Source organism: Palaemon carinicauda, chromosome 27 (assembly GCF_036898095.1).
Source record: "Palaemon carinicauda isolate YSFRI2023 chromosome 27, ASM3689809v2, whole genome shotgun sequence".
In the NCBI taxonomy this organism is placed as follows: Eukaryota; Metazoa; Arthropoda; class Malacostraca; order Decapoda; family Palaemonidae; genus Palaemon; species Palaemon carinicauda.
In genome coordinates, this window is record NC_090751.1 from 33,726,189 (window position 1) to 33,739,995 (window position 13,807).

Consider the following 13,807-nt stretch of genomic DNA (forward strand, 5'->3'; position numbering starts at 1 on the left):
AATTTTATCATTTCATCGCCGCTTGTTCAGGTTCCCTCACTATTTACCGAAATGAAAAAAAATAAATCGCCAATATGTTTAATATATGTAGTAGCATTGTGCGTATGTACATACCATAAAGTACTGTTCATTTTGTTTTTTAACTTAGATATCCACTTATTGATATAAAATTGATTTTTTCAATATTTAACTTAGCCGGTGATTATATAAGCTGCAGCTCTGCTGCTCGACAGAAAACTCTACGTTAAAAATCCGCCAGCGATCGCTATGCAGGTAGGGGGTGTACTTCAACAGCGCCATCTGTCGTGCAGGTACTCAGTACTCAATGTAAACAAAGAACTCAATTTTCTCTCTGTCGTGCCACCGGCAAGACCTACTAATTCGCTGTTGCTAACTGGATTGGTTTTCACAACTTTTTGGTGAAGTACACGTTTCTAGTTTTGAGCTTTCGCTTTGCAGGCTTTATCTTCAATAAATCCTTGCATTCTTTTGTTGATATCGGATTATTTGTTGAAGACTTTGGATAGTTTTTGAATTCCCCTTTGACCAATTCAAAATGGCTGACCTTTCTCAAGTCCCTAAATTCAGGAAGTGTAATGCTAGGGACTGTTCAAGGCGTCTTCCGAAGGCCTCTATCGATCCTCACACCGTTTGTTCCAATTGTCGGGATAAAACCTGTCAATTGGAAGATCGATGTGAGGAATGCGTTGGGCTTTCGGAATTCGATTTTATCGAATTCCAGAAATATACACGTAGGCTAGAGAGAGATAGAGTCAGGAGAAGTTCATCTCGCTCCGTTGAATTTTCCTCTCCTCATGCCCCACAACCTATTCCTTCCCCTGTAGTGGTTGCTCCTGATCCCCCTTCTGGCACTCAAGAACCTTCGATGGCAGATATGATGCGTGCCATCCAAGCTCTGGGTGAGAGAGTCGAGTCCTTGGCTAGTGACCGTAACCAGCTCATGGCGGACGTCAAGGAGCTGAAGTGTAAGAGTGCAGTGGGTAATGATAAAGTGAGTGATAGTGTTGTGGATAGTGTTGCGCTTGAGGGTTCGTCTGTTCGTGCCTGTCCTCCCAGTCCGGGACCTATTGCAAGCTCCCAAGTCCAGGGGAGAAGCAATGTCGTACGACCAAAGGGTTCGAGAGGCTTTAATCAGCGAACAGACGTTCCCTCCGTGGTTTCGGGCGTATCTACCCAAGATCGCCCCACCCACACAAAGACGAGAGAGCCCATTTATTCCTCGTCTGTGGAAGAGGTTTCTCGTAAGAAACCATGGACCAAGGTCTCACGGCCTCTTAAGCGCAAGTCGGTCCCTTCCGCGCAAGTCCAACGGCCCAGTTGTAGCCACTGGGTCAGTTCGGACTCGCTGCAGTCTTCCGACGACTGCTCACCTCCTAAGAGAGGCAAAGCGGTACCGCCTCAGGCAGTCACACCGTCTGTCGCCGCACCTGCTCCTGTAGACCCTAAGTGGTCTTTGCTGCAGACCATGCAGTATCAGTTAACGTCATTGATGCAGGACTTTCGTGCGGAGAAGGTTGATGCTGAACCAACCTCTTGCCTACAACCAACCACGGTTGTGCGTCCTGTGGACGCTGAGGCGACCTTCTTCCGCACTCCAGCTGAGAGAGTCCCGCCACCCATGCGTTCCAGTGTACCCTGCTAGCCGCATGTTGACGTTCAGCGACGCACGGAGCCTTCCGTTGACGTTCGCGAGGTACAACAACAGTCTAAGTTGTTTTGTTTTGACGCGGTGCGTCAACCTCCGCAACCCAGTGTGGTTGCCTCTGCTCGCCCACATCAGACTAGACAGTCTGGAGTAGACGCTATGCGTCCCCGCGCTGCTATGGTTGTTGCCAGTTCACAGACTGGGCAACAGTTCCATGACGTTGCGTCCGGTTCAGTCACGCGTGCACCCGTGCTACCGGACTCAGCTGACCAGCCGATTCCTACTCCTTTGCCGCTTCCTCCTCAATTCTCGGATGATGGACTCTCCGATGATGACGATGCGGCACATGTTGATGAACCACATTCGGACCTTGACGAACCCAAGACCACGCAACCCTCTTTGGACTTTAGAAAAGTTCTTGCTCTGTTGAAAGAGATGTATCCGGACCAGTTTGTGTCTGTGGCTCCACGCTCTCCTCCGTCAGAGTTTGCTTTAGGTACGCAGTCATCCGCGCCTGCCTTTACGAAACTCGTCCTCGCCCGCTTGTCCAAGAGAGCTTTACGAGTTTTAGGAGATTGGATGCAGTCCAAAAAGAACCTAGGGAAGACAGCCTTTACGTTTCCCCCTGCGAAACTCTCTTCCAGATCGAGCGTCTGGTATGCCACGGGAGAAGTTCTCGGCTTGGGAGTCCCTGCCTCTGCCCAGGGCGACTTCTCAAGTCTGGTAGACTCTCCCCGCAGGGTAGCCATGAGACGCTCTAAGATATGCTGGTCTCCTTCGGACCTAGACCATCTGTTGAAAGGAGTATTTAGAGCCTTCGAGGTCTTTTACTTTTTGGACTGGTGTCTGGGAGCTTTGAGCAGGAAGATCTCCCCGTCTGACAAGGAATCTTCCTTGCTCATAATGTCCTGCATGGACAAGGCCATACGTGACGGATCTAGTGAGCTTGCGGCTTCGTTCGTATCCGGGGTCCTCAAGAAACGTGAGAACCTTTGCTCTTTCCTGTCAGCTGGAGTGACACCGTGTCAAAGATCAGAACTTCTTTTTGCTCCTCTCTCAAAGTGCCTTTTTCCAGAGGACTTGATTAAGGAGATTGCAGCTTCTTTGATTCAGAAGGACACCCATGACCTGGTTGCGTCCTCTGCCCGCAAAGCCACCCCTTTGCCTACCTTGTCAAGACCCAGGATGGACACTCCAGCGTCCAGATTCATTCCGCCCTTTCGTGGCAGAGCCTCCAGCAGAGGAGGTGCTCGTGCCGAAGGGAGACGTGGGAAGAAGAAAGGTACCAAGTCCTTTAAAGGCAGAGTCTGACTGCCACCTTCTTCAGACAGCAGTGGGAGCCAGACTCAAGAACTTCTCGCAGACCTGGGAGAAAAGAGGCGCAGATGCACAATCTGTGAAGTTGCTCAGAGAGGGGTACAAGATCCCGTTTGTACGAAAACCCCCTCTAGCAACGTCTCCCATCGATCTCTCTCCCAGGTACAGAGAGGAAGACAAGAGACGATCATTGAAGCAGGAGGTGTCTCTCTTACTAGAAAAGGGAGCGGTAGTCAAAGTCCGGGACCATCAATCCCCGGGCTTCTACAACCGTCTCTTCTTAGTGGTAAAGAAGACAGGAGGGTGGAGGCCGGTGCTAGACGTCAGTGCGCTGAATGTCTTTGTCACAAAGCAGACGTTCGCCATGGAGACCACAAAGTCCGTTCTAGCAGCGGTCAGAAAGGAAGACTGGATGGTCTCTTTAGACCTAAGGGACGCATACTTTCACGTCCCCATCTACCCAGACTCCCAACCTTTTCTGAGATTCGTTTACGAAAAGGTTGTCTACCAGTTTCAAGCCCTGTGCTTTGGCCTAAGCACAGCTCCTCTTGTGTTTACGAGGCTGATGAGGAATATAGCCAAATTCCTTCATTTAGCGGACATCAGAGCCTCCCTCTATTTGGACGACTGGCTTCTAAGAGCTTCTTCCAGTCGTCGCTGTCTGAAGGATCTAAAGTGGACTCTAGATCTGACCAAGGAATTGGGTCTCCTGGTCAATATGGAAAAGTCTCAAGTGGTCCCATCCCAAACTATTGTGTATTTAGGGATGGAGATTCACAGTCAAGCTTTTCGGGCTTTTCCGTCGGCCCCCAGAACAAGTCAAGCCCAGGTATGCATCCAGAACATGCTGAAGAAGGAACGATGTTCAGTCAGACAGTGGATGAGTCTGATAGGGACACTATCATCCCTAGAACAGTTCGTTTCGTTAGGAAGACTACACCTCCGTCCCCTTCAATATCACCTAGCTGTTTACTGGAAAAAGGACAAGACGCTAGAAGCGGTCTCGATCCCCATTTCCGAGAAGATGAAGTCTTCCCTGACTTGGTGGAAGGACAGTATCAGCCTCAGAGAGGGTCTGCCCCTGGCTGTTCAGACTCCCAACCACGTTCTCTTCTCGGACGCATCGGACACGGGCTGGGGCGCGACATTAGACGGTCGGGAATGCTCGGGAACTTGGAACTCGAATCAAAGAACGTTGCATATCAACTGCAAGGAGCTACTGGCAGTTCATCTGGCCTTGAAAAGCTTCAAGCCCCTCCTTCAAGGCAAAGTGGTGGAGGTGAACTCGGACAACACCACGGCTTTGGCGTACATCTCCAAGCAAGGAGGGACCCACTCTATGACGTTGTACGAGATCGCAAGGGACCTCCTCACCTGGTCAAAAGATCTAAACCTTTCTCTAGTAACGAGGTTCATCCAAGGCAACTTGAATGTCATGGCAGATTGCCTCAGTCGGAAGGGACAAATCATTCCAACAGAATGGACCCTACACAAGGATGTGTGCAAGAGACTGTGGGCCACATCGGGCCAGCCTACCATAGATCTCTTCGCAACCTCGATGACCAAGAGGCTCCCAATATATTGCTCACCAATCCCGGACCCAGCAGCAGTTCATATAGATGCCTTTCTACTGGATTGGTCACATCTAGACCTATATGCATTCCCCCCGTTCAAGATCGTCAACAAGGTACTGCAGAAGTTCGCCTCTCACGAAGGGACAAGGTTGACGTTAGTTGCTCCCCTCTGGCCCGCGAGAGAATGGTTCAACGAGGTACTTCAATGGCTAGTGGACGTTCCCAGAACTCTTCTTCTAAGGGTGGACCTTCTACGTCAGCCACACGTAAAGAAGGTACACCAAGGCCTCCACGCTCTTCGTCTGACTGCCTTCAGACTATCGAAAGACTCTCGAGAGCTAGAGGCTTTTCGAAGGAGGCAGCCAGGGCGATTGCTAGAGCAAGGAGGACATCCACTCTTAGAGTCTACCAGTCGAAGTGGGAAGTCTTCCGAAACTGGTGCAAGTCAGTATCAGTATCCTCGACCAGTACCTCTGTAACTCAAATAGCTGACTTCCTTTTATACCTGAGGAAAGAAAGATCTCTTTCAGCTCCCACTATCAAGGGTTACAGAAGCATGTTGGCATCAGTCTTCCGTCACAGAGGCTTAGATCTTTCCAACAACAAAGATCTACAGGACCTCCTTAAGTCTTTTGAGACCACGAAGGAGCGTCGTTTGGCTACACCTGGTTGGAATTTAGACGTGGTACTAAGATTCCTTATGTCAGAAAGGTTCGAGCCACTACAATCAGCCTCCTTTAAAGATCTCACTTTAAAGACTCTTTTCCTGGTATGCTTAGCCACAGCTAAAAGAGTCAGTGAGATTCACGCCTTCAGCAGGAACATCGGATTTTCATCTGAAACGGCTACATGTTCTTTACAGCTTGGTTTTCTAGCCAAAAACGAGCTACCTTCTCGTCCTTGGCCGAAATCGTTCGATATTCCAAGCCTATCAAATATGGTTGGAAATGAACTAGAAAGAGTCTTATGCCCTGTTAGAGCTCTTAAGTTCTATTTAAGACGAACTAAACCTTTACGAGGACAGTCAGAAGCTTTATGGTGTTCTATTAAGAAACCATCTTTGCCTATGTCAAAGAATGCCTTATCCTATTATATCAGACTGTTAATACGAGAAGCTCATTCCCATCTGAATGAGGAAGACCAAGCTTTGCTGAAGGTAAGGACACATGAAGTTAGAGCTGTTGCAACTTCAGTGGCCTTTAAACAAAATAGATCTCTGCAAAGTATAATGGACGCAACCTATTGGAGAAGCAAGTCAGTGTTCGCGTCTTTTTATCTTAAAGATGTCCAGTCTCTTTACGAGAACTGCTACACCCTGGGACCATTCGTAGCAGCGAGTGCAGTAGTGGGTGAGGGCTCAACCACTACATTCCCCTAATTCCATAACCTTTTTAATCTTTCTCTTGAAATGTTTTTTATTGTTGTTTTTGGGTTGTCCGGAAGGCTAAGAAGCCTCTCGCATCCTGGTTGATTTGGCGGGTGGTCAAATTCTTTTCTTGAGAAGCGCCTAGATTAGAGGTTTTGATGAGGTCCTGTAGTATGGGTTGCAACCCTTGATACTTCAGCTCCTAGGGGTCGCTCAGCATCCTAAGAGGATCGCGAGGCTCCGTAAGGAAGACGTACTTAAAAAGGCAGAGTAATTGTTCAAGTCGACTTCCTTACCAGGTACTTATTTATTTTATGTTTGTTATTTTGATAACTGCTAAAATGAAATAAAAAATCCTTAGCTCATAATAATGTAAACATTTATTGCTGGTCTCTACCCACCCCCCTGGGTGTGAATCAGCTTATATAATCACCGGCTAAGTTAAATATTGAAAAATGTTATTTTTATAATAAAATAAATTTTTGAATATACTTACCCGGTGATTATATATTAAAGGACCCTCCCTTCCTCCCCAATAGAGACGCAGTGGACCGAGGAGAAAATTGAGTTCTTTGTTTACATTGAGTACTGAGTACCTGCACGACAGATGGCGCTGTTGAAGTACACCCCCTACCTGCATAGCGATCGCTGGCGGATTTTTAACGTAGAGTTTTCTGTCGAGCAGCAGAGCTGCAGCTTATATAATCACCGGGTAAGTATATTCAAAAATTTATTTTATTATAAAAATAACATGTTAATAAATAAGCATTAGACTAAAGGGAAAAATATGTTATGATCTGTTATTTATTTACCGAAATGAAAGAAAATTATATCGCTAATGTATTTGATATGTGTAGTAGCATTGTGTGTTCGTACACGTAATAAAGTACTGTTCATTGTGTTTTTTAACTTGAAAATGTACTTATTAACATAAAAAAAAGCATGAAATTAAAATGAAAATTATATCACAATCTGCTATTTATTTACTGAAATAAAAAAAAAATTGCAAATACAGTATATAACATTTTCTTGAATATTTAGTAGATATGCTATACAGAAAATCTCGCAAATTTTTTATTTTGGGAATGTTGATTCGTGACTAGCTGTGCGGTAACTGTATATCCCAAAACAATAAGTCAGTTTTAACGTTATTGTATGTATTCTGCTTTCAGAAAATACAGGAAATGCTTTTATAAAATTTCATTCCTGAATGATTGCCTTATTATGTTTATTGGCAGCAGAAATGTTTATTAGAAAAAAGCCAAGCAAGAGACATGAATTCATGATATAAAGTTTGGCTGACTAAAGAATTTTAAGTAGTTTGAGATACGGAAAGAAAAATTCAAATTATGCTTTCTCTTGCTAATTCAATTTTAAAGGTAATTTTTTGCTAGATAAATAAATCCAGGACCAATCATCCAGAACTGAATATAGTTTTTGATTTCTTAACATATTTGGTCCATACTTTTTATTGTACTTCAGAAGTAACAATTGCTTTCTATATTTTTATAATTGAGAATATTTTTAAACCTGTTACTGATGCTTAGAAGGATGTTTTAATGTCTTCTTTGATGTTTGGCCAATTTCTGAATTCTGGTAAAATCTTTACAATTTTGGAATGAGTATCTATTTCTTACTAAATTTGATATGTTGATTTCTTTATGTAATGCCATGAGATCTTTAAGTTTTAATTTCTTTGATAAAATCTATCCTTTATGTAGTCCTTATAATAATGGCTACACAGGAACATCCTGTTTGTTAGCATTCCTTTCAATTCCCTTAAAAATCAGATTGTCAAAGCAGACCTCATGTAGGTAATGAGAAATAACTTAACCCTTTTACCCCCAAAGGACGTACTGGTACGTTTCACAAAACCCATCCCTTTACCCCCATTGACGTACCGGTACATCCTTGCAAAAAAATGCTATAAATTTTTTTTTTCATATTTTTGATAATTTTTTGAAAAAAATCAGGCATTTTCCAAGAGAATGAGACCAACCTGACCTCTCTATGACAAAAATTAAGCCTGTTAGAGCAATTTAAAAAAAATATACTGCAAAAAGTGCTGGGAAAAAATAACCCCTTGGGGGTTAAGGGTTGGAAATTTCCAAAGAACCTGGGGGTAAAAGGGTTAATTACTTGCTCTTATCCTTGTAGAAGGAAGGTAGTATCATTTCAAGCATGTCGGGGGACATCTTCACCCAGAGTATACGGTTAGGTGTGTAATGAAATTAAAGTTATGCAAAGGTTTCAATTTCTGCCATTAAAGTTTAGCTTCTGTTCTAACACTTGCAGATTTAGATATTACTAACAGATCTGTTATTAAGGATGTACAGTATTTAGATCCTTTAGTTATGAAAGTCATTGTCTAAACCCATTATCTCGCTACCAGAATTTTCTCTGGAAAAGGTACCCAGTTGTCATATGAATCATGTCATTTTCAGGTCCCTTGGCACCTGAAGGGTGATGGAGAATTACTGATTTTTTTTTTTTTTATGCTAGTCTTAGGATCTTTATATCCCTAGAGTTTATCTTTAATCCTTTCTGCATTCTTGGCTTGGGTTCTATTACTTAGTTACATTTATGACTGACGTAGATATTCAGCTTTTTATACTCCTAACATTAACAAAAAAAGTCCCAAATTTATTTTCTTATTAAGCTGTGGAAAATGTAGTTAGCGGAAGTAAGATGTAAGATACTTATTCTGGAGACTACCGCTACTTTTCTGGTGAGTTTTCCCTTTTTCTCCATGTTATTGTGGTAATCAGAAAATAAATCTTGTGGAAGATTTATTGAAATAAGTAGAATTTATTAGTACTTACCCCAAGATTTATTATTTTTTCACCTTTCCCATTTCTAGTGGAGAAAGCTATGAGGTATCCAAGATAGCATTTTTCCTCTGATTACATCACAGGGACTAGGCCTATCATATATCTAAAGTTAAAACTCGTTTAGAATTTTTCTTGTCAAGAAGCTTGCTTCAAGAACATTTTCCTAATGCATTTTGGGGTAAATATTGAAATAGATTTAATTTTTGAAATTTGATGATTGCTTATCTCTGATAAGAAGAAAATCTCTTGATTTTTGCAGACTGCTTTTGGGTTTAGTGATGGTTAATAAAAAATGTGAAAATGTATTAGTGTAACTTTATAGAAGTTTTCTACTTTTCAGGAACCAGTTCTTGTTGATGTTGAATATTATCACTTTCCGTCTCAGTTTATCAAGGGGCAGTATCCACTTAAAGACTGTATATTTGCCTTATCTGGTTATACTGGAGTTGAAAGGCAATTTTTAGTCTCTCTTGCCAGCTGTCTTGGTGCCACGTAAGTAGTTCTCGCCTGAATATTTTTCCTATTTCCCTTTGTAAGAAATATCAAAGTTATTGACATAAGTAGGAATTTTGAGGACTGCTTTACTTCCAAGTGTGAGGATAATTTTTAGGGTGTTTATTATATACTTTGCAATAACTTTATTTTATCATCTTATATCACTTAACAGTGTGATATAATTTCCTTGGGGACAAGAGAAGCTTTCGTTTGTTTATGTGATATAAGAGCAGTGGACACGGAACAGTAAATTCAAATTAATTTCTATGATCATTGGAAAAACATTATTTGATTATTTGAAGAAAATTATGTCAATACTGTATTTAAAACAAAATTGAGCATGCTTCTTTTTATATAAAACAACTCCTTAACATATGTTTTAAATGGGTAGGAAAAGATTTTCCTATATTGGTTTAAAAAAAAGTTGAGAAAGTTACCAGTAATTAAGTTGAAGATAGCTTGATATGAATAACTAATGACAAAGAACATAAGAATTGAAGCATACAAATTAATTTAAAAAAGCTAACCGAAGTAAATAGTGCTTTAGTGTACAGTATCCTTTAGATGATTGACTCCAGTTCAAGAGAGTAGGAAGCTATAATACAAGAGCTGTAATATATCCCTGAGTTTTTAGATTAGCAAAGACACAAGTCTTCCAGTTTTATGAAAAATATAGTTTGTTCCGTAACGAATACAAAACTACTCTATTTATTTAGGGGCATTATATTTAGCGAAGCTGAAATGACAAGCCATTAAAATTTAGCAAGGGTTAACTACCCATTCCTCTGGTTAGCGGGGTTAGGGGGGTAGCTTGTTACCACTCCCGCTGACACACCGGTGGTTTAGCCCACTTTTGCTTTTGGCTCCGATGGTGAACGACCGTTGCCGTTCTTCATCCTCACCAAGTTATATTTTGGACTGTCATTAATGCTTTTTGTTTGTGCTTTCTCTTTAATAGTGTGTGTGTGTGTGTTGACTTCTGCCAACCATGCATATCTGCCCTGGACTTGAAGCCTGGCCATGTAGTACCTTCATGTTGGGCGTGGACACCGACCGCCACACCCTTTGTCCTGCCTGCAGAGGTTAGCGGTGTGATAGTGGTAATCAGTGTATTGAGTGTCGGGAGAGGTTTGCCTCCTAGTGGGAGAGGTTTGAGTGACGGCGATAGAAGAAGTCTAAGCGAGATCCCGACCTTCCTCCGAAGCTCCTGCTCATTAGGCCTCTTCCGAAAGACTGTTTAGTAGTAACGTAGACCCTTTAATTTTTGGCCGGTCCTTGAGAGATGGTGATGCTTCTCCTAGCAAAGCAGCCCCACATCTCCCTCCCGGGGGAGGCCTTGTCTTTGTCTTCTGTGTTACAGGTGTGGTTGTCCTTGGGGCTGCCGGGGTCCGTCCTCCAAGGACTCCTTGTTGCAACTTATATTCCGCGGTGCGAGTGTGCAGCCATCGTCGACTTGTCTTTGTCTTCTGTGTTACAGGTGTGGTTGTCCTTGGGGCTGCCGGGGTCCGCCCTCCAAGGACTCCTTGTTGCAACTTATATTCCGCGGTGCGAGTGTGCAGCCATCGTCGACTTCGGAGGTGGATCCTCTCTCTCATGTCGACGTTATGGCGTCTTCTGTGGCCGCTGCCAACACCCTGCTCCTCCAGACTCTCCAGCTGTTGCTGCCGACTACGTTTCCCCTATTCCTGTTCATCCTTCAAGGGGAAAACCAAGTCTATTGTCGATCTCTCCTGCGAGTGTTTCTCACCCTAAGGGGAGTTCTCTCATAGAGACTCCTCTTCGGAGGACTACTGCTCAAGGTCAGCTTGCTGATCAAATGGCCCCTAGAGGGCATCTCCGTCGCAGAGCTCGCCCTTCACTTTGCCTTAGAGATGGCCCTTCATCATCGGTGAAAAGACCTCTTAAGGGCTCTTCAGCCTTATCTTCGCAGCCGTCCTCCACATAGCCTCCGCTTCAATTGTCTTCTGGCTCTCGACCTTCGCCCGTCCCTGGTCCTTCTTCTGACGACGTTGCCACTAGTCTTTGGACTTCGGCCCTGGACTCTTCTGCGGATCATTCGCGATCCCCATCGGTGGATGATCGCCCTTCCAAAGGGCACATCCCTGTTGCTGTTCAACCTGCTGACCAGCCATCACCGTTCCTGTCTCATGTACATCCTCTGGATGTTCCTCCGAAGCGTTCAGCTGCGCACCAACGCTCTCCAGCTCGCCAGCGCTCTTCAACAGCACGTCAGTGCCAGCCTGCTCTCAAACTTTTTCCAGAACGTCTTAGACGTTCGCCTGATCGCCAGCCTTCTCCTGCTTGTCCTCAGCGCCCTCCAATGTCCCAGCTATCTCCCGATGGCTGGCGCTCTTCAGAGCAGTCTCGCCATTCCAAAGAGCAGCATTTGTCAGCTCACCAGCACTTGCCAGCCAACCTACGCTCGCCAGCTTAACTGCACTCTCAAGCTCAAGCTCGTCAGCGCTCACATGCACAACAGCGCTTCCCGAAACATCAGCACTAAATGCGCAGCCTTGATGTCCGGCTCTCCAACGCTCGCCTTTACGAAAGCGCTCTCCTATACTTCACCACTCTCCCAAGCGCCCAGCACTTTCCTGTGTGCCAGCGCTCCACTACACATCAGCGCTCTCCTGTGCCACATCTCTCTCTAGCTCATCAGCACCCTCCTGCTCGCTGGTGCTCTCCAGCTCGCCAGGGCTCACCCGCGCGCCAGCGCTCCTGCGCATTCACTGAGAACTGCGCACCAGCGCTCTTCTGCGCATTCACCGGGAACTGTGCAGTGCTGTACTGTGCGCCAGTGCTGTACTGCGCGCCAGCGCTGTACTGCGCGCCAGCGCTCTCCTGCGCATTTTCTGCAATCTGCGCACCAGTATCCTGCGCAGTGCCTTACTGCGCGCCAGCGATCTTCTCCGCACAAGCGCTTGCCACTGCATCGGCGCAAGCCAATGTGTCTACGCTCGCCAATCTACCAGCGCTCAATGGCATACTTGCACCATGGCCCTGAGCAGGTTCTACAGGCTCTTAGGGAACATTGAATTGTCAATTCACCACCACGTTATTCCCCTCCCCGTAAACGCATTGCAGCGCGACCGGCGGGCAAACGTGAAGGGGCCTCCACAGAAGGGTTCAGGATCCCGAAGCTGCCGTCCTCTAAGGGGGACCCATCAACAGCAGAGACTCCTTGCAGGGAACCTTTGGTCCCTTTCCCTTCGGGGGATCTGTCTGACAGTGCGTCAGTCAGTCATCAGCCGTGGTTCAGTGCTATGGTCAATACAGTGGTGCAAGCCTTCAAGCCTGCTCTGTCTGCCAGGTCGTCAGAGCATCTTACAGCTCCAGCAGACCTACTGCAAAGAACCACGGCCTCTTCTGCTCCCCTGAAGAGGAAGAGAGGAGTCTCAAACGCGGTTATTTCCCCGAGGATAAAGCTGACTCCTGTTGGCTATCGAGGCCTGGTCCTCTGCATCTTCTACCAGACACTCTCCTGCCTCACCTCTGCTGAGGGAGTCGTGCGAGGAAGGGGCTTCCACACTTCCACCTTTGGTGGAAGTTTCCCCTCGCACGGAGAGTTGTCCGTTACCAATTGAAGTCAGGAGGGACTTGACAATCTGGCCTTCGATGCTTGAGTCCTTCCTCCTTCCTGAAAGGAACCTAAGGACTCCAAGACTTTTCCAAAGTCCTCTTCAAGGACTTATAAGCCAACAGATGCAGTCAGTCACTCAAGGGATGTCCGCAACCCACCCGAGAACAGCTCTCGAGCATGGAAGAAGGAGACTTCGCTGAAAGTCCAATGTCGGAAGGAGAGCAGAAAGAGTTGGAGCATGCTTTCTAGCTTTCTAGCTAGTTCTGACTCTCATAAGGGTTCTCAGTGGGTTTACCAACCCAGAGATATCCTCATGAGGGGACAAAGTCTTTGGCATCCAGAAGCCCTCAAGGACCTGTGCAGCTTTGCCCTGGTCTCAGGGGCTGAAGGGTGCCAGGGCTAAGATCATTCTACAGCTCTCTGAGCTCTCCTCTCAATGTTTTGGCTCTACCAATAAGCTTCTCCCACCTCCTCGTCTCCAGCAGAGGAGGTATTTGGAGATCGTAGACGAGCCTCGTCCAGCTCTTCCTCTATCACTCTTTGGAAGAGCTCATCTAGAGAGACTCCATCTGATAGGTCTCGTTCTAGGCAACCGAGATCCTTAATCAGGAGAAGGTCACAAAGTACGCCATGCATGCTACTCCGTGGCTTAATGTTTGGTTAGGGACCTTGGTAATCCTGGTACAAAATGAGGATTTTTTCAAGGAACATAACAGGAAAGCAATGGAGACACTCCTGCTCTCTTGACATCACTGATCAGTGGGGAGGAGGGGAGGCATGTAAATGAATATTAGGTGAATATTAAAATAAATGTTAATAAAATCCTGTTTAGTTTAATGAAACACCTCTTATGTTCTTATTGCTTGATCCCACTTTCTGGTAGAGATGGGATAGTGAAAGAAACAGATGGGAAAGTAACAATCTAGGTTAATAGATTTAACCACCTCTTGAAATTAGTATAAAAATTAACCAATATTA

The 13,807-nt window shown here is 45.2% G+C and overlaps 1 protein-coding gene across 2 annotated transcripts in view; it reads left to right on the forward strand.

The window, feature by feature from the left end:
* mus101 (mutagen-sensitive 101) overlaps positions 1 to 13,807 on the forward strand; it is a 156,607-nt gene that overhangs the window by 80,367 nt on the left and 62,433 nt on the right. For both annotated transcript variants that reach the window (XM_068350996.1, XM_068350997.1), the window contains one exon: positions 9,095 to 9,246. In XM_068350996.1, coding sequence (XP_068207097.1) covers positions 9,095 to 9,246 — 152 coding nt within the window. The remainder of the gene's footprint in view (positions 1 to 9,094; positions 9,247 to 13,807) is intronic.